The sequence below is a fragment of the Carcharhinus amblyrhynchos genome, chromosome 11 (genome assembly GCF_965287045.1).
Source record: "Carcharhinus amblyrhynchos chromosome 11, sCarAmb.v2.hapA, whole genome shotgun sequence".
In the NCBI taxonomy this organism is placed as follows: Eukaryota; Metazoa; Chordata; class Chondrichthyes; order Carcharhiniformes; family Carcharhinidae; genus Carcharhinus; species Carcharhinus amblyrhynchos.
The window spans coordinates 12,605,963-12,632,103 of record NC_137334.1 but is presented as its reverse complement, the minus strand read 5'-3'; the positions used below and the strand labels follow the sequence as shown (position 1 = coordinate 12,632,103).

General features: G+C 45.0%; 1 protein-coding gene across 1 annotated transcript in view; it reads left to right on the top strand.

The window, feature by feature from the left end:
• Positions 1-26,141, top strand: part of col6a1 (collagen, type VI, alpha 1) — a 94,990-nt gene that overhangs the window by 51,127 nt on the left and 17,722 nt on the right. Inside the window, exons 22-28 of the mRNA XM_080198582.1 lie at positions 1,350-1,412; positions 3,313-3,363; positions 5,374-5,409; positions 7,329-7,391; positions 15,626-15,691; positions 25,137-25,172; positions 25,316-25,352. Coding sequence (XP_080054708.1) covers positions 1,350-1,412; positions 3,313-3,363; positions 5,374-5,409; positions 7,329-7,391; positions 15,626-15,691; positions 25,137-25,172; positions 25,316-25,352 — 352 coding nt within the window. The remainder of the gene's footprint in view (positions 1-1,349; positions 1,413-3,312; positions 3,364-5,373; positions 5,410-7,328; positions 7,392-15,625; positions 15,692-25,136; positions 25,173-25,315; positions 25,353-26,141) is intronic.

The window sequence follows — 26,141 nt, the reverse complement described above, 5'->3', positions numbered from 1 at the left end:
TGCCCTCTAGTTTTAGATTCCCCTACCTTTGGGAAAATATGTTGATTATCTAGCTGATCTGTGTCCCTCATTATTTGAAACACTTCTATAAGATCACCCCATAGCCTCCTATGCTCCAGAGGAAAAAAAGTCCCAGTCTATCCAGTCTCTCCTTATAACTCAAACCATCAAGTCCCGGTAGCATCCTAGTAAATCGGTTCTGCGTTCTTTTTCTAGTTTAATAATATCCTTTCTATAATAGGGTGATCAGAACTACACACAGTATTCCAAGTGTGGCCTTGCCAATGTCTTGTACAACTTCAACAAGATATCCCAACTCCTGTATTCAATGTTCTGATCAATGAAACCAAGCATGCTGAATGCCTTTTTCACCACTCTGTCCACCTGTGACTCCACTTTCAAGGAGCTATGAACACATACCCCTAGCTCTTTGTTCTATAACTCTCCCCAGTGCCCTACCATTAACTGAGTAAGTCCTGTCCTGGTTCAATCTACCAAAATGCGTCACCTGGCATTTATCTAAATTAAACTCCATCTGCCATTCGTCAGCCCATTAGCCCAATTGATCAAGATCCCGTTGCAATCCTAAATAACCGTCTTCACTGTCCACTATGCCACCAATCTTGGTGTTATCTGCAAACTTACTAATCATGCCTCCTCAATTCTCATCCAAATCATTAATATAAATGACAAATGACAATGGACCCAGCACCAATCCCTGAGGCACACCGCTCGTCACAGGCCTCCAGTTTGAAAAACAACCCTCTACTACCACACTCTGTCTCCAGCCAATTTTGTATCCATTTGGCTACTTCCTCCTGGATCCCGTGAGATTTAACCTTATGCAACAACCTACCATGCGACACCTTCTCAAAGGCCTTGCTAAGGTAGAGCGTTATCTACTAGTGGCAGGATTCTCCAGTCCCGCTGCTGTCAATGGAAGCTCCTGGTGACGTCAGTCCACACCAACAGAAAACCCGCAGGTGAAGTTGCGCTGCCGGCAGGACTGGTGAATCCTGCCAGTATGAACGGCCAGAGAATTCCAGTCATTGTTACGCAACAAACTCAAATTACTCCCCATTTTGCCACTAATGTGAGCAAAAGAAGCATTGCAAACCAAAGTGTGGCTCACTCATGTGCTGAGGCACTTCATTCACAGGGAATATTACCCAAATAGTTGCTTCGAATTGGTGTCTGTAACGTGGAACAGGAATCACAGCAACCACCTCCTCGAAAATTCAATTCCCAGCATCTCGGGCTCGCTCCATTTGCTTTCTGGTACACAGTCTATTCTGAATTTGTAACTGAGAATTCGTGAAGGACTAACTGACATTTCGTTCATCCTACAGGGAAGCAGAGGGCCCAGAGGTCCAAAGGGCTACCCAGGTGATCCAGGCTCAATGGGTGAGATGGTAAGAAAATGCACAATCACCAGATATGGTGAGCCATTTATACCCATTAAGCAAGGGAAAAGTCAGATTAATCTCTCACATAGAGGCTTTTGGACTGCAGTCACCTATTAAAGATCCTGAACCCTAAACTCTAGCATTAATCACATTCATTCCTGGGCTTGGGCACAGTGGGCAATGCCAGTATTTCTTGCCCGTCCCTTGTTGCCCTTCAGAAGGTAGTGGTGGAGTTGCTGTAGAGTCGCTACGGTCCATATGAAGAAGGTATTCCAGCAGCTCTGTTAGCTTGGATGTTGAAGGAATGGTGATATATTTCAAAGTTGGGATGGCGTGTAACCCGGAGCGGAATTTGAATGTTTGTCATGGGTCAGCTGCCTTTGCCATCTAGAGAGTGGAGATTACGGGTTTGGAAGGTGCTTGCCAAGAAGCCTTGGCACCTTGTCATGGTACACACTGCAATCAGACTGGCGGAAAGCTTGAATGTTTAAGGCAGTGGATGGCCTACTGATGAGGAGGACTGTTTTTCCTGGATGATATTGAGCTTCTAATTAGGAAATGTTGCAGCTACACTCATCCAGGAAAGTAGGAAGTATTCCAACACACCCCTGACGTCCAATTTTGGATTGAAATTCTCCCCTTCACTGGGGATGTGAGTTCTGCTCTACAGTAAGACTCAAGTCCAACCTTCTACTCTCACACCCCATCAAATTGGTCTTCCTCAGAAGGAGGAGCCCCCATCAGGGGCAGAATTTTCCACTCCCATTAGCAATGGTAACTGTGGCAGGCAAGATTTGGTAGGAGGCTAAAAATCAGTTTCCCAGTGGTCCAAAATTAGTTTGGAGTCTTCTGCTCTCAACTTTCATGGTGGCTTAAAAATGGGGTGAGTTTTTGGCAGATCTGTGTTGGGGACTCCATTTCTGAAAGCTCATTAAAAGCCCAGCACCCAGGGAATCTTCCTCGCCACTCGCACCCCCTGCAGTGGGAATTAGACTTCATCTCCAAACGAAGGGTGTTCACTAGGCAAGATGAACTTCTCCTGGTCAGTCAGCATTATTTTTGACTCAACTCATAAACACCCTGCAGGGTAGGGGATCTGGCTTGCGTGCAAGTCCAAACACACTGGATGGTGGCCATTTTGAGTGTGGCCATTCAGCATTAGCAGGGCAGTCTCAAAATGGGGTTGGTCATTTTATTGCCCCATTAACTCTGGTGGTGCGGTCACCCCCACTTTGAGAGAAAACCTTTCCTCCTGCAGAGTGTGCTTAGAATTCAGAAATCTCCATTAACCAAACATTGTTGGAGCACTTTGAAAAGAGAATTTGATCCTTTCTGGAAATATTGAAGGGTAGATGGAGAGTGAGCAGAAGTACGGAGTTAGAATAAGTGGCTCAAGTGGAGGGAAGCATGAGTGAAGAATTTAATGGGCTGAATGTTTGAGTTTAATGTTCAGTAAGAGATTGAAAAATTAGTTCCTCATCTAGACTCATAAAACCAAAAGAGAAAACACTGGAAAATCTCAGCGGGTCTGGCAGCATCCGTAAGGAGAGAAAAGAGCTGATGTTTTGAGTCCAGGTGACCCTTTGTCAAAGCTAAAAGACATAGAAAGTGGGAGATAAGGGGAGGGAATGAAAGATGAGTCATAGCTACAGAAACCAGGGGAAAGGCTGCTAATGGCAGTCTATAGAGAGAATAGAAGATGTGAATGGCCAAACGGTAGAGAAGCTGAAATCGGGGTAAGTTGCGATAGATGAAGATGAGGGGGGAGGTGGGTAGGATTCAGATTCCAGCATCTGCAATAATTTGCTTTTATCCTGTAGACTAAATGAAATTTCACTTGATCCTTTTGTTTTACTCGAATGATTTTCTCCTCTTTTTCTAACACACCTTTTCTTATTGATGACAGGGAGAAACTGGTAGCCCAGGCAACGGGACCAGGGGCCCACCCGGATTGCCCGTAAGTGATTAGTACTACTTTCATTCCATTACTTAGCCATGACCTCTCGCCGCACACACTATTGTCTTTCATAAAGTTGTCAAAATGAAATATTTTACAGCAGTTTTCACAACCTCAGGATGTGCCAAAGGACCTCACAACCAATGAAGAACTTCTAAAGTATGGTCACTGCTGCTATGCAGGAAACACAGCAGCCATTTGTGCACAGCAAGCTCCCATATACAGCAGTTTGATAGTGGTCAGATCATTAACTTTAGAGTTGTGGGTTGAGGGATATATAGTATGCTGAGTGCCAGAGAGATTCCCCCCTTCTGTTCTTCAAAAGGAGTGCTGGGTCTCAGAGACTGCAGTGATGTTCCCCTGAAGTTGCAGGTCTCTCAGCTTAAGCTTATGGCAATGGACGAAATGAGACACTACACAGCATACCGCTGTTTCCTCCCCTGTTTTCACTGCAATCCAAAGTACATTAGAACGTCACCAACCATCCAAAGTGGATTTGGAAAATACAAGATAGAATCCCTACAGTTCAGAAGAGGCCATTTGGCCCATCAAGCCTGCACTGACAATAATCCCACCCAGGCCCTATCCCCGTAACCCCATATATTTACCTCTGCTAATCCTCCTTGACACTAAGTGGCAATTTTATCATGGCCAAATCAACCTAACCAGCACGTCTTTGGAGGAAGCCCACGCAGACACTGGGAGAACATGCAAACTCCACACAGTGACCTGAGGCCAGAATTGAACCCAGGTCCCTGGGGCTGAGAGACAACAGTGCTAATTACTGGGTTGCCATGCTGCCCTTTAAACTTATCTTACACATCCACCTGGGTGGACCTCAGCTTAACATCTTATGCAACAAGCAGCACTTCTGACAGTGCAACGTCTGCTCAGTAATGCGCTGAGTTGGTGCTCAAGTCTTGCAGTAGGACTTAAACCAACAAGATCTTGGGTCAGAAGCAAGCATGAACCTTTAACATATAGGTTACCTATTTATGCAAATATAGACACAAGCTTCTGATGTTGTTACGTGTTCCGACTCGGTGCTTCCCAGTCCTTGTCATTCTGTGACTCCTCACAAAATCATAAAATCCCTACAGTACAGAAGAGGCCATTCGACCCATCGAGTTTGCACTGACTCTCTGACAGGGTAACTTACCCAGACCTTCTCTCCTGCCCTGTCCCCTTAACCCCACACATTTTAGAATGGATAATCTAACCTATACCTACCACGTGTAGGTTATATGGCTAATCCATTTAACCAACACATCTTTGGACACTAAGGGGCAATTTAGCATGGCCAATCAATCCAACCCACACATCTTTGGACCGTGGGAGGAAATCAGAGCACCCAGAGGAAACCCACTCAGACACAGGGAGAACATGTAAACTCCACACAGACAGTGACCCAAGCCTGGAATTGAACCCAGGGCCCTGGCACTGAGGCAGCAGTGCTAACCACTGTGCCACCCCATTTTCCACAATATTTCTGACTCTATTTTAATACTTGAATATTGGTCCCAACCCAGGTTGAAAGCGGTGGGCAGGGTACAGAATTGTTTATGGGGGTAAGAAGGTTGGGGGGAGGGAGAGGAGGTCAGAGAGAAGGAGGTAGGAGAAGTTAATAAGCACTGTGGGTGTACGGGAGATGGGAGTGAGGGGAGTTGTTAAGTGGGGTTAACGATTTTGTCCATAATAGTTTCTGAAGACTCTGGGATAGTGGAACTAAGAATCACATACGCATTCATGAAGCCTTGGTGCTACGTGCAAATTGGATGTTATGTATTCTACATTACTCTTTATTTCCTTGGCTTTGAGACCTGGTAGTCATAACAAATGCTAAATAAATGCAAGTCTGTCTTTAAATGATTGTAATGTTGCAGGCAGAATGGAAACACTTTAATTCTCTGCTAGAGTGCTAGCTGTGGTAGTTGCACACTTTTTCTGTGCCGATAGATTCAAATATGAAGTGATAAATCTGATAAATGTTTTTGCTCCTCTTCCCAATAGGGTATTCAAGGTATACCAGGAAAACCAGGATTGAATGTGAGTTGGTTTACTAATTCCTAAGCCACCAGAGGTTGTGTTCTATATTATACTCAACGTTTGGGCAGGGAGTATACAAGTTTATTCAACACCAATCACAATTTTTAAAATTTACTCTGCATGGGATGTGGGCATCACTGGCAGCCTTGACTGTATATGAGCAGAGTGGCTTTGCCAGGCCATTGCAGAGGGCAGTTAAGAGCCAATCGCATTGCTATGGATCCGGACTCCCATAGGCCAGACTGGTTAAGGACGGCAGATTTCCTTCCCTAATGGATATAATGAACCAGATGGGATATTCTGACAATTGACAACAGCTTCATGGCCACCATTATTGAAATTAGCCAGAGTTTGCTGATTGAATCTTAATTTCGGAATTCAACCCAAGAACATTGGGATCAGCCTCGGGATTACTATTTGTGACATTACCGCCACACCATCCTAGTTATGTTAGTGAAGGGGCTTTGACTACTAGAAAAGAGATTTGATTTGATTTATTATTGTCACATGTATTCAGTGAAAAGTATTGCTTCTTGCACGCTTTACAGACAAAGCATACCATTCATAGAGAAGGAAAGGAGAGGGTGCAGTGTATAGTGTTACAATCATAGCTAGGGTGTAGGGAAAGATCAGCTTAATGCGAGGTAGGTCCATTCATAAGTCTGACGGCAGCAGGGAAGGAGCTGTTCTTGAGTTGGTTGATACGTGACTTCAGACTTTTGTATCTTTTTCCCAATGGAAGAAGGTGGAAGATAGAATGTCCAGGGTACGTGGGGCCTTTAATTATGCTGGCTCTTTTCTGAGGTAGCGGGAATTGTAGACAGAGTCAATGGATGGGAGGCTGGTTTGCGTAATGGATTGGGTTTCATTCATGACTCTTTGTAGTTTCTTGTGGTCTTGGACAGAGCAAGAGCCATATCAAGCTGTGATACATCCGGAAAGGATACTTTCTCTGCTGCATCTGTAGAAGTTGGTGAGAATTGTAGTGGACATGCCAAAGAGAGGCGAGGGAGAGGCTAACAGCAAAACCAGACTATCCCACCAATCCCTGCAAGGAGCCAATGGTTGGCAGAGCCCTGGAATTGTGGGCCTTTGAGTGTGAAATTGGGCTAAGTGCCCCTTGTCAAAGAAAATAATGATCAGGAACTGCTTCAGAATGTCTCTCATTATTACAGACTGGGCCCTTACCTGGATGTCCAAAGCCCTGTCTGGTTTGAGGTGAGCAATCACCTGGTAATATAGAAGTTGGGGCCTACGAGGTAAAAAGGGTCCCGGTTGCCAGTTTAGGTTGGAATGGCTGGAAGCTTGGCCCATTCACAAGTCAACAGGAGAGAAGGGACCTTGCCAGTGGCAAGCCTCAAATCATTTTGTAAAATGTTGAAGAAGCAGGAGAATAGCTCCATGGCCCCTTGAGAAATAACGTAGGCTGTCACTGTTCAGGGATCCCCCCCATCCCACTCCCTGCTGTCATGAGGAGAGTCACAGCAGAGAGGAGGATGGGTGTGGGGGGGGGTGGTGTGGTTGCATGTAGCAAGCACTCTAACTCAGAGTCTGAGAAGGTAAGGACAGGGCACAGGGGCTGTCACTCCTGTTGTGAAAACAATATACTGAAGCCAGAAAGGATGTTTGGTAAAAAGTGTTTAGCATTGGCAAGTTATCATTTGAACTTGACACAATTCGAACCAACAGATGCCTATGATTAGGAGCTTTTGAGAAACTTCTCCAGATGCCCAGAAGCCTGATTCATTTTGTTAAAGGAACTTATTTCCTCGCTGCACATGAGTTGTTCATTATGTCCTCTTTGAACTATGAAGTGAGGAATTCTGAAACTCTTCACTGAGGGCCAAAGCAGAGCTGGAAGTGTCCTTTCTCATGTCTCTCCCTCTCTCCCTCTCTCTCTCTCTCTCTCTCTCGTGTAGGGAACCAGCGGCTTCCCAGGGCCAAAAGGCGATGATGGAGAACCTGGAGACCCTGGAGCTGATGTAAGTAATGCTCTGTCAAGAGAGGCGGAATGGAGAGACGTTTGCTGATTTACAGGATGTTTCCTGACTCGGTTTGAGATGGAAGGGATCCTGTCCCAATATCATTGGAATGAGAACCTGATCCCAATATAACTTGGCCTATCAAAGTCACCCAATGGTGGTGGGTGGGGTGTGAATTGCTGATTGCTGGGAGGAGGGGGCAGGGGAGAGGGAGGTTGGGGGGAGGGCAGATGAGGGGTGGAAAGGGGGGGAAGTGGTCCATCGCTGTTGAGTAAATGCATCCTGAATGTGGTCTACAAATTTGCTGAGGTTTCGTTTCTGTGGCTCCCTGCCAGGATTCCATAACCTTCATCAACTGTGTAATTCCTGAAAAACTGCAATATAGGCCCTAATGACTGGCCTTGTGCAAAGATAATTGAAGTAAAATTGATGCGTGGGGTCTTGTCATTGATTAATATGCATTAGCCTGAAAATCATTCTTGATGGGAGTGGTTGGGGACAGGATGTGATAAAATCTCCAAGAAAGCATCCAGTCAGAATTGGTTTTAGGAAGGATGGTGATGAAAAGTCTTGTACCTTGGTCTATTTTGATGAGATTCACATAACTGTATTTACGTGTTTTAAAGTATGATTTGTGGCATACTGAGAATAGAACCTCTACAATGCAGAAAGAGGCCATTTAGCCCATCGAGTTTGCACCAATCATAATCTCACCCAGGCCCTATCCCATAACCTCACTTGCCCTTTTAATTGTAAAATGGGGCGATTTCCAATCAAACAAAATATGGCATACTGAGCTCCCATAAGTCAATGCAACAGCCCCTCACTCTGTCACAAGTCAAGAAAGAGCAAAAGACCCTAGGGTGGCAGGAACAGGAGGAGGCCATTCATCCCATCTGGCTATTCTGCCATTCAACCGATCATGGCTGATCTGTACCTCAACATTTTTTAAAATGGATTTTTATGGGTTGTGGGCATCGCTGGCTAGCCCAGTATTTATTGCTCACCCCTAACTGCCCTTCAGAAGGTGGTGGCGAGCTGCCTCCTCAAACCGTTGCAGTCCATGTGTGACTCAGTAGTTTACTGGCTGGTGCTGCTATCCGTTAGGAAACGGGGAGCAGGGTAATGGCAAAGGGACCCAGAAACGTGTTTCTGCCCTTTTTTTTAATACGAGTTGCAATAAAGGATAATTATGAAGCAGCTGAGGTGACCTGAACTGACTTCTCTGCCTTGGCTCCAGGATTCCAGATTCTGAGAAGTACAATTTCTTCCTTACTTTCTTGGCAACGATGGCCTTCTCCAAATTGCTTTGAGATGGGAAACAATAGTGCAAAGCTTAAAATGTGACCAGGAGGAACGGAACCAGAAGAGACCTTGGCATTGACTTTTTCAATAATCGCAGAGTTAGAAACAGCGCTTACTTCTAGCCCGGAGGACACAGGCACGGGGAGAATGTGCAAGCTCCACACTGACTCTCGCCCAAGGTTGGAATTGAACCCAGGTCCCTGGTGTGGTGAGGCAGCAGTGCTAACCACTGTGCCACCCATGCCAATATGTTGGAATAACCTGTCTGGCAGTTACCTCTTTAATAAAATTAACTCAAGACACTGCGGATGCTGGAAATCTGAAATAATAACAAAATGCTGGAAAAACTCAGCAGGTCTGCAAGCAGCTGTGGAAAGAGAATGTCCACCTGACTCTGAAGAAGGGTCATTTTCTGTTTTAGTTCAAGTCAACTCCTGAAACTTGCACATGAGAAACAAGCATGTGGCTGAGATCCCAGAACACTGGCTGAACCCACAGAGTCAGTGTCAGTCAACAGCCTGTGGGACAGGAAGGGAGGGAGCAGGGAGAGAAGATGCTTGCAGTCTTATTGCATCTGTCTCAGGATGTCCCAGAGTGCTTCACAGCTGTTGGACAGTAGTCCTGTTTGTATCATTGGGAATGTATTATAGGGAATCCAAAAAAGCCAATATGTGCATAACAAAGGTTAGATAAATGACCAGATTTTCTGCTTCAGTGATGATGGTTGAGCAATAAATGTTGGCCAAGACCAGGCTGAACTAAAGACAGCCATTTTGTTGAGGTTTTCCATCTTGCACTCATTAGGACAAACACAGGAATGCCAAATTTCAGATGATCATTCTTTTACCTTGTTACCCTGACAAGTACAACATGAAAAATTTCAGCAACATGTCTCTCTTTTCAGTGAGTTCTGTACAGCCAAGCAATTAAAACATTGGTAATTAGAAAGTAGGAGCAGGAGTAGGCCATTAGGCTCTTTGAGCCTACTCGGCCATTCATTATGACAATAGATGGAACTCTGAATCACAGAATTACAGAATTTCAATGTGCTGAAGAGGCCCTTTGGCCCATTGAGTCTGCACTAACTCGTGAGAAGCACCTGACCTCCCATCTAATCCCATTTACCAGCACTTGACCCATGGCCTTGAATGTTATGGCTTGCCAAGTGCTCATCTAAATACTTTTTAAAGGATGTGAGGCAACTTGCCTCTACCACCGTCCCAGGCAGTGCATTCCAGACTGTCACCACCCTCTGGGTAAAAAAGTATTTCCTCAAATTCCCTCTAAACCTCCTGCCCCTCATCTTGAATGTATGTCCCCTCATGACTGACCCTTCAACTAAGGGGAACAGCTGCTTCCTATCCACCCTGTCCCTGCCCCTCATAATCTTGTATACCTCAATCAGGTTGGCCCTCCGTCTTCTCTGCTCCAATGAAAACAACCCAAGTCTACACAACCTTTCTTCTTAACTTAAATGTTCCATCCTAGCCAGTGAATCTCCTCTGCACCCCCTTCCAGTGCAATCACATCCTTCCTATAATGTGGCGACCAGAACTGCACACAGTACTCCAGCTGTGGCCTCACCAAAGTTCTATGCAACTTCCCTGCTCTTCCTTGAATAATCATAGAATCCTTACAGTGCAGAAGGAAGTCATTCGGCCCATCAAGTTTGCGCTACAATCCCACCCAAGTCCTAACACCATAACTCCATGCATTTTCCCTAGCTAGTTCCCCTGACACTAAGGGGCAATGTATCATGGCCAATCCTCCTACCTGCACATCTTTGGACAGTGGGAGGAAATTGGAGCACCGGAGGAAACCCACACAGACACAGGGAGAATGTGCAAACTGCACACAGGCAGTGATCCAAGGTGGGAATCGAATCCGGGTCCCTGGCACTGAGACAGCAGTGCTAACCACTGTGCCACCATGCCGCTCATAGAAAGCTGTAAGGTCCTTCACATCTGCCTGAGAGCACTCGCAGCCCCTCCCAGGAGATGAATCCTTCATTCTCCAGGCTGCCAAGACAATCTTTCATGTCTAGCAACCTGACTTTGTGATCACTGCTCTCACACTTAATTTCACTATTCTAAAGTGTATACAGTGTGCTCCAGATGTACATGGTTTTCCAGGGCCAACAGAGTAATTTGTCCAGAACCAACAGACTAGCTGTTTCTGCTCATTCCTCTTGAATGTTTTATCCTTTTTCTGGCAAAGGTTAAGCAGATCGCTGATATAAAGCCCTAGTCAAACTACAAGCACCTAATCCATCAATTAGGCTCCCTTTTATGTTGCCTTGGGATTTTTTTTTGTAATGGAAGTGTAAGATGATTGGCATTCTCCTTTCTACATTCCATATTTCGAAGTGTAAGTGAGTGATTACACCTGGTCCCAGGAACCTGACCCATGGTGCTCAATACTAAGTCCATCTCAGGCCATGGCCATTGCATGGGGTTCATGGGCTGAGCTTCCAAGGGAAGGCTACGACCCCATTGTTGAAGATCCCCAATCTTTCTTAAACTAGACTCCTGGCATTTAAAAATAAGGTTTCCTCACTCAACAACATGCATCCATATAATGCACTTAACACAGTATAACACCCCTTGCAGCAACGTTATCACAAAGTTTGACACATAAGAAGATACCAGGTTAGGTGACCCAATGCTTGAGAAGAAACTTAAAAGAAAGGGAGAGAGATGGAGGACGGAGAAATTGAGGGAAAGAATTCCAGAGCTTAGCATCTAGTGTATATGCGGCATTTAAAATAATATTGCCAATGACACAATGCAGATAAGAAATTGGAGGAAACCAAGGATACTTTTTTTAAAAATTGATTTGTGGGACATAAATAATTGCCTATCCCTCGTTGCCTGAATGCAGTTGAGAGTCAAACACATTGCTGTGGCTCTGGAGTCACAGAGTCATAAAGGTTTGCAGCATGGAAACAGGCTCTTCAGCCCAACTTGTCCAATGCCACCCCTTTTTTTTAACCCCTAAGCTAGTCCCAGTTGCTGGCGTTTGGCCCACATCCCTCTATATCCATCTTACCCATGTAACTGTCTAAACGCTTTTGAAAAGGCAAAATTGTACCACTTCTACTACTACCTCTGGCAGCTCTTTCCAGACCTCATCTCCCTCTGAATGCCCCTCTGGACACTTTTGTATCTCTCCCCTCTCACCTCAAACCTATGCTGTCTAGTTTTAGACTCCCCTACCTTTGGGAAAAGATGTTGACTATCTAGTTGATCTATATCCCTCGTTATTTCATAGACCCCTATAAGATCACCCCTAAGTCTCCTACACTCCAGTGAAAAAATTCCCAGTCTATCCAGCCTCTCCTTATAACTGAAACCATCAAGTCCCGGAAGTACATGTAGGCCAGACTGGGTAAGGACAGTAGGTTTCCTTCCCTAAAGGACATTAGTAAACTAGGTAGGTTTTTCCGACAATGGTTCCATGGTCATATCTTTTATTGAATTCAAATTTCACCATCTGCCATGGTGGAATTCAAACTCAGGTTCCCAGAACATTAGCTGAGTTTGTGGATCTAGCAATAATACTGTGCCACTAGGCCATCGCCTCCCCACTGCTTGGCAACTCCTGAGCTAACGTATCAGAGCATTGTGAGAAGCCATTGCAGATAATTATCTCATAAGGATTGGACAGCCAGGAATGGAAGTAGAGAATGACAATCCCACTCAGCAGGCCAACAGTGTCAAAGGCTGGAGTTAAGTCGAGGAGGAAGAAGACAAATGGTTACCATGGTTGCAGTCACATAGGATGCCATTTGTGACTTTGATTAGGCTGTTTCCATAGCATGGCCTGGGCGGTAATCTGATTGGAGAGGAGCAACATGGAATTGTGAGAAATACGGACACAGATTCAGGAAATGACGACACAGAATCAAAGAATCTCTCCCATGCAGAAGAGGCCATTGGGCCCATCGAGTCTGTACTGGCTCTGTGACAGAGTATGTTATCCAGGCTCTTTCCCCTGCCCTATCCCTGTAACACTATATGTTTCCCAATGCACATAACCTACACATCTTAGGACACTTGGGTAATTTAGCATGGCCAATCCATCCTAATCTGCATCAAACATGTTCAAGGATATTGGAGATGATAGGCAGCTGGGATGATGGTCTGCCACGACATAGAGGTCAAATGTTTTCTTGCAGGGAGAGAATAATAATGGCAGATTTGAAGGAAAGTGGGCACAACCTTAGGAGAGGGAGCCATTAATAATATCAGCGAGTTGGATTATCAAATCTGGTCAGATGTATTCATGGAAATCTCATTAATGACCTCCTGCTGTCAACTGCCCCACCTTCTCAGTCCTGCCATTGATGGCGCAGTGTATGAAATTTCACGATGCCCTGTCTTCCCAGCCAATCTGCATTATCCCATGGGTGAATCTTGACTCTGTCCTTTCTCCCCAACTTTAATGTTTTTATAATTAGCAAACAGAAGTGTTGAACAAAAATGAATTTAAAAAAAATACATACATTTGTTCTTGCAATGTCCATGACTAATTGTGCTGGAGATTAATCTTTAACTCCTGGCAACTCTACAACAATCCTGGGGAGTTCATAGAATCATAGAATCCCTACAGTGCAGAAGGAGGCTATTCAGCCCATTGAGCCTGCACCAACAATAATCCCTCCAGACTCTATCCCCACAATTCCATGAATTTATCCTGCTAATCCCTCTGACACTAAGGGTCAACTTAGCATGGCTGATCCGCCTAACACGCACATCTTTGTAGTTGGTAATCCTGGTTACTGGGTGTTCATTCCTAAATCAAATTGTCCTTCCTACTTGATTGCCCCAGATTTTTTTTTAGCAATGGTTTGAGGCTTTTAAGAACCCATTTAACTCCAATTTGCTAGCCAATTGATGACAATAAGGGATATTAATCCAGGGGCGAATTCAGCCCGAGATTCTGTTGGAACGTTAGGCGTGATACTGCTGAGCATATTCTATGCTTACGGATCAACAAACTGCAAATGATTCCTTATGCATTACATACCATCAAACTGCATACGCTGCCAGTGACAACTTTGTAAACTATCTGCCCTGCATTTTTAAACAGCTTCCACTCATAATGAACACTAAATGCCAATATAAGCCCTGTTTGGACATGTTAGTCTGGCAGCACTGAATATTGATGGGGGTCAGAAGTTCAGCAGCATGTTCCTGTCCAGTAAGGCAATAAGCATTCTCTGTTCAAGGACTCACACAAGGAGACAAGAATTTAGGCGTCGTCGTATTTTGCCCCAGAGAATTTCAATAAAGACTTGCAATTCTACAGCACCCACACTACTTTATAGCCTATTTGTCGTAATGTAGGAATCATGGCAGCCTTTGTGTGCACAGCAAGTCTCCACAAACAAGGAGATAATGCTTGCTTTTAGTGATCTTAGTTGAGCAATAAATATTACTGAGGAAAAAGCTCTTTTTTTTTTAATATTCTTTCATGGGATCGGAGTATCACCGGCAAGGCCAGCATTTGTTGCCCATCCCTAATTGCCCTTAGACAGCAAGAGCCAATCACATTGCACGGTGGCACAGTGTCAGGAACCTAGGTTTGGTTCTAGCCTCAGAATACTGCCTGTGCGGGGTTTGCACGTTCTCCCTGTGCCTGTGTGGGTGGGCTTCCTCCAGGTGCTCTAGTTTCCTCCCGCAGTCTGACAGATGTGTGGGGTGATTAGTGGGGCAAATATATGGGGTTACAGGCCTGGGTGGATGCACACTCAAAGGACTGAATAGTCTCTTTCTGCACTTCAGGGAATCTATGACTCTATTGTTGATGTGTGTTTGCAGTCACTTGCAGGCCAGACCAGGTAAGGATGGCAGATTTCCTTCCCTAAAGGACATTAGTGAATGGAGTTTTTTATAATTGTTACATGGTTATTATTAGACTTGTTATTATTCCAGATTTTTAGTGAGTTCAAATTTCATCATTTGCTGTGGTGGGATTTGAACTAGGGTCCCTACAGTATGGTGCTGGAGCAGTCCAGTGACAATACCACTCGTCCCCATTCCTTTCTTCAACGTAGTGCCATGGGAAATGGTTTTCTTTTCAATACTTGAGAGGGCAAAACAGACATGACTCATCCAAACGAGAGCGCCCATGACGGTGCAGCACTCCCTCAGTATTGCTCTGGGTGTGTTAACATAGATTTTGTGATTAAGTCCTTGGAGAGGGATTTGAACCCACACTATTGTAACTCAGAGGGGAGTGTGTTACCCACTAAACCACAGCACAAGAACAATAGCATTCCTTCAGCAGGAATCAAAAGCATAGAATACTTATGCTAAATACCAGAGAACATAAGTTCATGAGATATAGAAGCAGAATTAGGCCATTTGGCCCATCGAGCCCGCTCCGCCATTCGATCATGGCTGATATGTTCCTCATCCCCGCTTTCCTGTCTTCTCCCCAAAACCTTTTAACCCATTGCCAATTAAAAATCTGTCTAACTCCTCCTTAAATGTACTCACTGTCCCAGCATCCACCGCACTTTGGGGCAGCGAATTCCACAGATTCACAACCCTTTGGGAGAAGCAGTTTCTCCTCAACTCTGTTTTAAATTTGCTGCCCCTTATCCTAAGACTAGGACCTCTCATCTTAGAATGTCCCACAAGAGGAAGCATCCGCTCCACATCTACTTTATCCATACCTTTTATCATCTTGTCTATCTCAATTTGATCTCCCCTCATTCTTCTGAATTCCAGAGAGTCTCGGCCTAAACTGTTCAACTCAATTCAAGTCAGAGGGAGTAAAGCAATTTCTTTTTGCCTCTTGAAGACAGATTTGCTGCTCATGGTTAAAAAGGCAGAGAGGATTGATCCTCCAGTAGTTTTTGTTTCCATATTAGAATTATACATTACTGATCAAGCCAACTCCTCTCTCTGTTTCTTTCACAGAATGATGTTCCAGGTGAAAAAGGTCGCAAAGGGGCCAAAGGTTACAGAGGACCCGAGGGGGAGCCGGTAAGGAGTTATGCACCTTGTTAACCATGGAGGGTTTGCTTGCTCCTGGGAAGCCCACGAAAGGGCGATATGAATTAAAGTGAGGAACATTAGTGGATAATTGTCTGCACAAAACATGAGTCTGAATTTGGACCACAAAAACACTCCCATTTAGCACTCCATTTGACTTGGAACTATGTTCTGCTTTACCCCAGTTGTCTGATGCTATCAGCCCCTGCTTTGCCAGGTCTCACAGTGTTACCTGTAAGTGGAATGGGCCATGAAGAGCAGAGCCATTTCTACTCCCCCGTGTCACAGCCAGCCTTGAAGATCTCACCATTGTGGAATGCACCAGACTTGCGTACCCAGCAGGAAAGGAGCGCGATGGAGCCAACACGCTGGCATGAAGGGCACATGCTCAATGCCTCATTCTGCCAATCTGCCTGCACTCCCTCCCCATCCCTTCTAGACAGAGCAACTGCAACCATGTTGCTGCCCAATTCTGCAATTTGATTTATTAATTATTGTCACGTGTATTAGCATACAGTGAAAGGCATTGCTTCTTGCGTGTTATGCAGACAAAGCATACCATTCATAGAGTGCATAGCAGAGAGGAAAGGAGAGATTGCAGGATGTAGTGTTACAGTTATAGCTAGGGATAGAGAAAGATCAACTTAATGCAAGGTAAGTCCATTCAAAAATCTGATAGCAGCAGGAAAGAAGCTATTCTTGAGTCAGTTGGTATGTGATCTCAGACTCTTGTACCTCTTTCCTGATGGAAAAAGATGGAAGAGAGATTATCCAGGGTGCGTGGGGTCCTTAATTATGCTGACTGCTTTTCTGAGACAGTGGGTAGTGTAGACAGAGTCAATGGATTGGAGGCTAGTTTGCATGATGGATTGGGCTATGTTCATGACCCTTTGCAGTTTCTTGCAGTCTTGTCAGAGTAGAAGCTACACCAAACAGTGATACATCTGAAAAAGATGCTTTCTATGGTGCCTCTGTAAAAGTTGGTGAGCGTCGTAGTGGGCATGCCGAATTTACTTAGAGGCGTTGTTGGGCTTTCTTAACTATCGCGTCAGCATGGGGGAACCAGGACAGGGTGTTGGTGATTTCAGGTTCCCTTCTGCCCAGCGACCATAACCATCATCAACTCAGCGGAACGTTGCCCATGGCAGATGCCAATCTCTTGCATGGCAGAACACAGGGGAAAGAAAATGTAAAGTGTGGCTGGCAAGCTGACTCTGCACAGGATGTGCTGTGCCCAGTACCAGCTGAGAGCTGTGCTAGTCCACAGGGTCTAGTGAGGCCCCTCTGGGTGTGTATGACACTGGCAGTGGTTGCTGTGATCAGGAGCCCCCAGTCTCAGGTCAGACAGGACTTGCATCTCTCTCCTGGTGTTCTCAAAACCCCTGTATCCAGTCAGCCAAAGTCAAATCAGCGCCTGCGCACTCTTCATGTTACAACCTACTCTGACCCAAATCTCACTAAGATGCCTTTCTTTTCTAACCTGAAAAACTGCAGGTAGTTCTTTGTTACCCATTTGCTTAAACAGGATCACCTGTATCCAAATATTTGGAGGATGACTGGTGGTCACTGTGCAATCCCACAGGTTCTAATGCCTTAATTCTTTGAGCAGGACATTGCATTGCATTTATTGCAATCAGTAATTGTCTTGAAAAGTCAATGTTGGTTGGTGCTGACTTGCATCCTGTTTAGTGCATTAGCAACATGCAATGTAATGCACTTTTAACATGGAAGGTGGGCAGCAAACAGTCCCAAGTGCAACACGTGAAGTTTGACCTTCTCACTCCCCCACCGCGCCCCCCCCCCCCCCCCCCCCCCCCCCCCCAGTCACCTTCATTCTGAATGGGATCAATGTGTCAGGAATAACAGGACATGGCAGGGTAGCAGATGTGGCTACCATCAACTCTGGAACCGTCTCGTCAGCACCTTCTGGCTGTGTCCCTTTTTTTTTGGAAAATATCACTCCAAGGTCACTTGGGATTATCAGGAATTCTGAATCTTAAGAGCCCAATCACAATCCAACGGGAATCTTCATGTAATCCTTTTGATCCAGAACTTGGGGAGTGCCATTAACAGTGCAAACAGCCTGACACTGTTGTATAAGGGCATGGAACATAGAGGGTTAATGTGGGACTGAGTACAGTACTGCCCACCTAGTTATACAGCATGGCCCAAACCTAGGCATCTGTCTACTATTAAACAGAGTTGTTGTACAAGTGAGCATGGAGAAAGCTTGTAGTTTGGGCTCTTTGGCTACATTAAGACCTACCAGACAGTTTCTAATTCCCTTCAACATGGTGGCAGTGAATGGAAAGACCTAGAACCTTGCAACAAATGCAGAGGAAAAGTTAAATCCTGCAAGACTAAAGAAAATTTTGAAGAAGCATTCTGAACTGAAGAAAAACTCGAAGCATTCATCCGGAGATAAATTGCCAGGGAAAAGCTCCAAAGAAAGGCTTGGAAGCTGAAGGCAGAAATTTAAAATCCCTTCCTGCAGCAGAAAAACTCCATTAGAACCCGTGGAAGTCCAACTTCAATTTCCAGAGTGCAGAGTCAACAGACCCAGCAGGGGCAAACTAAAGCCTTTGAATTCCAAGATATTGCAAGTTCAAAGAAATTTTCAAATTGTTTAAGTGGTCAAATATTGCCATTTTAAAAACTCTGTGGGATAAAGCAAATTCCCAAGTCACTGCCTGAACGTGCGGCATCTGAAATATTAATTAATTTGCAGGAATCATGACTAAAGAATCAGCTCTAAAGTTCAGCAAAGGGCAGGATTCAAGTCTTCTGTGACCCTAAAACTTAGCACTGAAACAGAGTTTGCACGACATTGCAGTGGGAGCTCCTTCAAAAAGCAACAAGCACGGGAAAATCCTTTGTCTACAAATGAATGATGGCTCCATCTTCACCTTCATCTCCAAGCTCTTAAAGCTGAGCCTACACTTCAAAATAAACTGAACTATGGATCAGAAATCCACGCTTCCAGATCAACTTGGACTGATCCAAGGTCCAGATGAATCTCTCAACTGGAGACCTTGAAGAAAAGGATTCCTTAGCTACACGACTTGCTGCAGACGTGTGTAAAAAGACAAAGGTTGAGCAAGTTGGCAAGCTGCTTTATTGCTATATTATTGCTGGACAAGGAATCAATGAATTGTCTGCTGAAGTTGAAGAAGCGCTAAAATGATTTGATGCTTAGTCTAACCTAAGAAGTAACAAAATCCTCAGAAGTGCTATATTTAACAAGTATGTCTAGCAACCAGAAGAACCGGCCAGAACCAGTGGTCACCACATTATCAGAAGCATGTGGTTGCACTGGAAGGGGTGCAGAGGAGATTCACCAAGGTGCTGCCTGGGATGGTACATTTAAATTATGAAGAGAGGTTGGATAGGCTTGGGTTGTTTTCTCTGGAGCAGAGAAGACTGAGGGGGTGACCTGATCGAGGCATACAAGATCATGAAGGACGTGGCAGGGTGGATAAGGAGCAACTATTCCCCTTAGTTCAAGGGTCAGTCACGAGAGTACATAAGTTCAAGGTGAGGGGCAGGGAGTTTTGGGAGGATATGAGGAAAAACTTTTTTACCCAGAGGGTGGTGATGGTCTGGAATGCACTGCCTGGGGTGGGGTGGTGGTGGGTTGCCCTACATCCTTTAAAAAGCATCTGGATGCACACTTGGCACGTTCAGGGCTATGGGTCAAGTGCTGGCAAATGGGATTAGATGGGAGGTCAGGTATTTCTAATGTGTTGGTGTAGATTCGATGGGCAGAAGGTCCTCTTCTGCACTGTATGAACTCATTCATTAATGACATTCACAGAATGGCTAAAGAGTGGGAATGCAGAGTTACGAACCTATCAGGGATACAATAGTTGTGAGCAGTGGAAACATACTGTCAATCACGCCATGAGCAAAGCGAGAGCCAATTCTTGTGAAAGCTATCCAGGTTGTTAAACAGACAGAACTCTGTGTGTAGCACGCATCCATTTTCAGCAGAGAAAGTAATCTGTGGTACAAAGGAGATGTCACGACGCACTTAGTTAAACAGCACAGAAACAGGACATTCCAGGCCAAGGGAAGCAATATCCTAAGCAACTAGCAGTGAGAGTACGGCAGCGCTGTGGAGCAAAGCGCCCCCACAGGCATGAACAATGTTCTGCACTTTCAGCCCAATGCTTTCAATGTGACAGAATTGGACACTTTGGCAAACTGTGCAAAGTAAAACATTTAATCATATTGAAGACCCAAAGATGATTCATGAGCTTGAGGCAGCTCATCCAAGAGGATACACAGCCATACTTTTTGGGTGAGGTCAATGATCTGGATTTTTGTCCGGAATGCAGATGTTTCAGTTAATGACTATGGGAGTCAGTGTTACAATCCCACCGGTCAAAGAACTGTGGCCAGGAAACCTCTGGTTTCAAACAGCTGACACTCCACTCTGTGGGCCCAGGGGAATCTGACTTCTGGCCATAGGCATGATTCCAGAACCATGAAGGTATGGCAGAAACAGATCATGGAGTTGACGTTCATCATCTGTAATCAGTCTTTATCTCTCTTGAGCAAAGATGTAGTGCTGAATCTCCTCAAAATGGCAGAAAATGTCATGACAGCTAATATCGTAAATAATACAGAACTGCAAGTTCCTGAGAATTCCAACAAGTAAGAATATCCTGTCTGGATTTCAGCTTTGAACTGTCTTCTCTCTTTGCAGAGTTGTTTTTCCATTGTCATTACAGCTTCCAGAAAGCCCTCAGTGGTCAGACCAGCCAGCCACCTTATTTTTAAATTCATTTGTGGTACGTGGGTGTTGCTGGCTGGCCAGCATTTATTGCCCATCCCCAGTTACCCTTGTTCAGAGGACAGTTAAGAGTCAACCACATTGCTGTGGCTCTGGAATCACACATAGGCCAGACCGGGTAAGGACAGCAGATTTCCTTCCCTGAAGGACATTAGTGAACCAGATGGGTTTTTCTGACAATGGTTTCATGGTCATCAGTAGATTCTTAATTCCAGGTATTTTCTACTGAATTCAAATTCCATAATCTGCCGTAGTGGGATTCAAACCCAGGTCCCCAGAACATTAGCTGGGGTTCTGAATTAATAGTCTAGCGATGATACCACTCGGCCATTGCGTCCCCCTAGATGGTTACCATGAATTCCACCAGTGGCGGTTCGACAAGACAGTGACTACCAATCAGGAGATGCTCAACACCGGGCTCTTGATGAAGTCAACATTGCGACCACTGAGCAAAGTCTGCAACTTTGAGCCAGCGTGTCAGGGCCCCAGCCAATACTGGAGCCAAGCAACAGCTGAGAGCCCACTGCACAGCCAATCACAAAAGTGGACTTGTTGAAAACCCACATCCTCTTAGTAGGAATGGCCATCTTCCATCACACAGGATATCGCAATGATCCACCTGATGAAAGAATCCATCTGATGACTGATGTTGTACTTGTCCCTATACTACATGGGGACAAGTACAACATCTGTCTACTCCTCAAGAAAGGGGCAGTAGCAATGTGGACACAAAACGAGCTGAATAACAGGAAACAGAGTAATGGTCAATGGGTATTTTTTGGGCCAGAGGAAGATTTGTAGTGGTGTTCTCCAAGGGGTTGGTATTGGGATGCTTTATTTCCCTGATATATTGTAATGATCTAGATCTAGGCATGCAACACTTGCAAAAATATAAAACTTGGAAGCATTGTAAACTGTGAAGGGGACAGTGTAGAATATCAAATGTATATACACAGGTTGGTGGACTGGGCAGATAGGTGGTAGATGAACTTCAACGCAGAGAGGTGATGCATTTTGGCAGGAAGGACATGGAGAGACAATATAAAGTTCTTAATGAGGTGCAGGAGCAGAGGGAGCTGGGTTCAGTCGAGGCATTCAAGAGAGCATTAGGAGATAATTTGAATAGAAATAACCTGCAGGGGTCTAGCGGGGAAAAGGCAGGGGAATGGCACTAAGCCAAATTGCTCACTGGGGAACTGATGCAGACACAATGGTTTGAATGGCCTCCTCCTGTGCCATAACAGTTCTGTGATTCAGTGAGGAAATGGCATGGAACAACAGCCACCCATCATTACAATTGCCAAGTTGAGAAAGAGTGGTTCAGGAGGATGAAAAGATACCCAGCTGCCAGAACAGAAGTTTACCTGTAAAAACAAAAGTTACCACCACCGACAATAGTCCCAAAAAGATACGGAAGGGTTAAATATCTACCAGACCAACTGAACTATGAACCCAGAGACTTGAGGGGTGGGGGGGTGCTGATGAGGTGGTAATAATGATGTAAATACATGGGGTGAACTAGAATATCTTGAAATACATTGGATAGAGGCTTGGGAAGGTACATATAGGGTTAACATGAGACTGAGTACAGTATCACCTACACTGTGACGCCTAGTGTTGGACAAAGCCATGTGTACAACAAGCATAGAGACAGATCCTAGCTTCAACCTTTTATTGTAGATATGTACATGTAGTTAATAAATCCATACAGTTAACCTACATAAAACTACAAAGACTTCATTAAGACTTACCAAGCAGTACCCACTGCCCAACAACAATGACAACCAAACCAAGAGTTGGCTTGAATCCTCAATTTAAGTGAGACAGAAAACATTGAAGGAAATCTGTCTCATTGGCAATGTGAAGCAGCTGAATCCAATAGGGTCGACCACAAACAGGGTAATGAATGTTAGGTAAGGACTCGAGGGAGACCAACTGGAGCTTTGCAAAAATAAACTCGTGGAGGAAAGAATGAAATATGTATTGTAAATTGGAGCATATACGCCAACCTCGAGTATAAGGTAACAGCATTTTCCCAGCCCCAAAAGTCATGTGTTTTTTATATACTCAGCATATAAGATGTCAACCCGCCCTTTCAGCAGAGACTTGTTATTCTCGCATTAAGTAGTCAGCCTCAATTATTCACCCGACAAATGCAATTTTCACTTAACACTACTTTCCGTCACAAGGGATCAAGCAGCCTGTATGGACTATGTCATGAAGATGTGCAGGAGTTTAAGATGTGCCTAGACTTTGGGCAGAATTTTTCCATCGCGCCCGCCATGGGAATGCAAAGATCCATTGACCTCGGGCAGGATTTTCCGACCTTGGGACAAGCAGAGCCAAAACATCCCGCCCTTTGTATCAGATGCTGGCAACATTTCAAAATGGCCACCACCCAGACCGATGGTTCAGGTTTATACCCAGCGTATAAATCAACCCCGTTTTTGGTGGGATTTTTCAAAGCTTCGAAGATTGGCTTAGACATCAACGTCTACTTTGCCCTGAAAATGACTGCTGTTGGTTAAAATTATCACAAGTTCACTGCTGCCAGTCTACCACTCCTGCCCTTTGACCAGCTCGTGTGGCTTTGGAAGGCCCGACTTTAATAAGGCAGCCCAAGGTGGACCCACCTGCGTGGTAGTTTTCCACCACTCTGCAGTTCCCTTCTGATACAAACTGTGGTTAGTCCTTGGCACCTCCTTGACTGCCACTTCCGAGCCTCTCTGTCATCAGTACAGCTCGAAGAAGGCTGGGGGAAGAAGTCAAGGAAAATAAATAAAGGCACACGCGCCAGGACACAATGTGTTCCAAGGTGTTGGCGCATGAAATTGGCTGGGAATAAGTTGGTACAGATCGAGCCAGGTCAGAATTTAAAGGGTAGATGTTGTAGGTTGGCATCAGTAATGTTTGAACACAGTTCTCATTCACTTGCCCTCTCTTTGGTTAAGCTATCCAGTCATATAAACAAGTGTTCAACCAATGGACATCGCTAGAGCTAGGTTTCACTTCAGCTTCCCAACTATGCATGGTTCTTTAGAGGGATCTCTTGCCATGTAAAACAAAGCCCAATATTGAAAGATACTTTCTAGTGTCAAGATCTGAAGATACAATGTTATTACTTGAAGGAAGGCAAGTTCACCACAAGGGAGGCATGAATGGTACTTTTCCAACATTGATGTGTCAAGGAAGACTGTCCTTGGAATCCATTTTGCAAAACTATTTTATTCTGCATCACTCATTCCTCTGTGGTGCCTTGTCTATCTGATTACTTTAAGCCCCTTCAAAGGCTATTTAAGATTGATGCTCAGAGGACAAAACAGTGGCACAGTGGTTAGCACTGCTGCCTCACAGTGCGAGGGACCTGGGTTCAATTCCGGCCTTGAGTCACCGTCTGTGCAGAGTCTGCGTGTTCTCCCTGTGTCTGCCTGGGTTTCCTCCGGGTGGTCTGGTTTCCTCCCACGGCCCAAGATGTTGGGCTTGGGTATATTGGCCATGCTAAATTGCCCCTTAATGTCCCAGGATGTGTAGCTTGGAGGGATTGGTGAGGTAAACATGTGGAGTTACAGAGATAGGGACTGGGTGGGATTGTTGTCGGTGCAGACTCAATGGGCCAAATGACCTCTTCCTGCACTGTAGGGGTTTTATTCTACGATTCTAAATTAGTGTCCAAAGATGTGTAAGTTAGGGGGGGTTGATGGGGTAAATAAATGGGGAAAGGGTGGGATGCTCCATTGGAGAGTCAGTGCAGACTCGATGGGCCAAATGACCTGCTACTGCAGTGTAGGGTTTCTGTGATTTCCCCTTGTGCCAGATGTTGTTCCATATCTAGACATTCAGTTCAGGCTGTGAACTCTTGTCGAACTGCATTATTTATTCTTTCATTGCACCCTGGAGATGCAAAGCAAAAGAGCAGTGGTAGGAGGCAAGGCCATCCCAGTGTTCATAACACGGGTGAAAGTGTCATCAGATGCAATTGAAGTTCCGAGTGTAAACAATCTTGGCATTGAACCAGGTCCCATGAGTCTGGGGAATGGGCATGTCTGAGCACCCTGGAAAATAACCAGCCATTGGGATGGGAGTCTGAGGCAGGAGGTTAACAACTTACCAGCTGGTTGGATTTTTACTTAAATAGGAATCGTGGTGTGTAATGACTCTTATTTTTGTGACGTGCAGACTCTATTTCATCATTTGGTCCCAGTTGGGATGTTCCAGCCTTTTGATGGGAGGGCAGCTTGGTGGCACAGTGGTTAGCACTGCCTCCCGGGTTCGATTCCGGCCTCGGATCACTATCTGTGTGAAGTCTGCATGTACTCCTCATGTCTGTGTGGGTTTCATCCAGGCGCTCTGGTTTCCCCTCACATTCCAAAGATATGTATGTTACGTTGATTGGCCATGCTAAGTTGTGCCTCAGTGTCAGGGAGATTAGCAGGGTAAATGAGGGTTAGAGAATAGGGCCTGGGTGGGATTGTGATCAGTACAGACTCAATGGGCCGAATGGCCTCCTTCTGTACTGTAGGGATTCTATAAATCTATATGAAGTATAAAATTATGTATAGCTGTGCAAACACAGAACCAACAGAATAATCTCCACGGAATGAGTAGTAACAATCTTTCTCATTTCTTCTGCTTTATTACCAGGGACCTCCCGGGCCTTCAGGACCACCAGGACCTTTTGTACGTATTGGGTGAACTCCTTTGGCATGTTAATACAGACAGAGATATATTAATACAGCTTCAAATCATTGAATAAAGTCAGGGAAGGGTTAGAGTGGAATAAGTGTCACCTAAGATTCCTAATCGTCCTCTCTTTTTTCCAGGAGTGTGAAATATTGGATATCATTAAGCGTATGTGCTGTAAGTAGACAGTCTTTTACACTCCAAGAATTTGGGTGTCTGGGTCAGTAACAGAATCAGTAAAAAGTGCTGAGGTATTAACTTCCTATCCTAAAGCTTAGCTAGAAAGTTTATGGCCCTATCGTGCTACTGACTACTGGGTGGCACCGTAGCACAATGGTTAGCATTGCTGCCTCACAGCACCAGGGACCTGGGTTCGATTCCCGGCTTGCGTCACTGTCTGTGTGGAGTTTGCACATTCTCCCCACGTCTGCGTGGGGTTCATTGTGCTCTGGTTTCCACCCACAGTGCAAAGACGTGGGTTAGTTTGATTGGCCATGCTAAATTGCCCCTTAGTGTTAAGGGGTAAAAGAAGTGCAGATTAGGTGCATTAGCCATGCTAAATTCTCCCTCAGAGTACCCGAATGGCGCCAAAGTGTGGCGATTAGGGGAATTTCACAGTAACTTCACTGCAGTGTAAACGTAGGCCGACTTGTGACACTAATAAACTTTAGACTTGTTGGGATCGTGTAGCTCCTAGGTTTGAATTCTTTGGTTGTAACTGAGCAGCAGTAAAGGCTGTTGATCCAACGTATAAGACCATAACTAAACCTTCTTGGGCCAAGGAAGATCAGCTGAGACTCCGATTTCTGTTCACTATTAAACATTGGCTGCTGCAGTAAGAACTCGATAATAGAGTCATAGAGCAATACAGCATGGAAACAGGCCCTTCGGCCCAACCATGGTGTCCTCCCAGCTAGTCCCAATTGCCTACGTTTGACCCCTGACCCCCTAATCCTCTCCCATCCA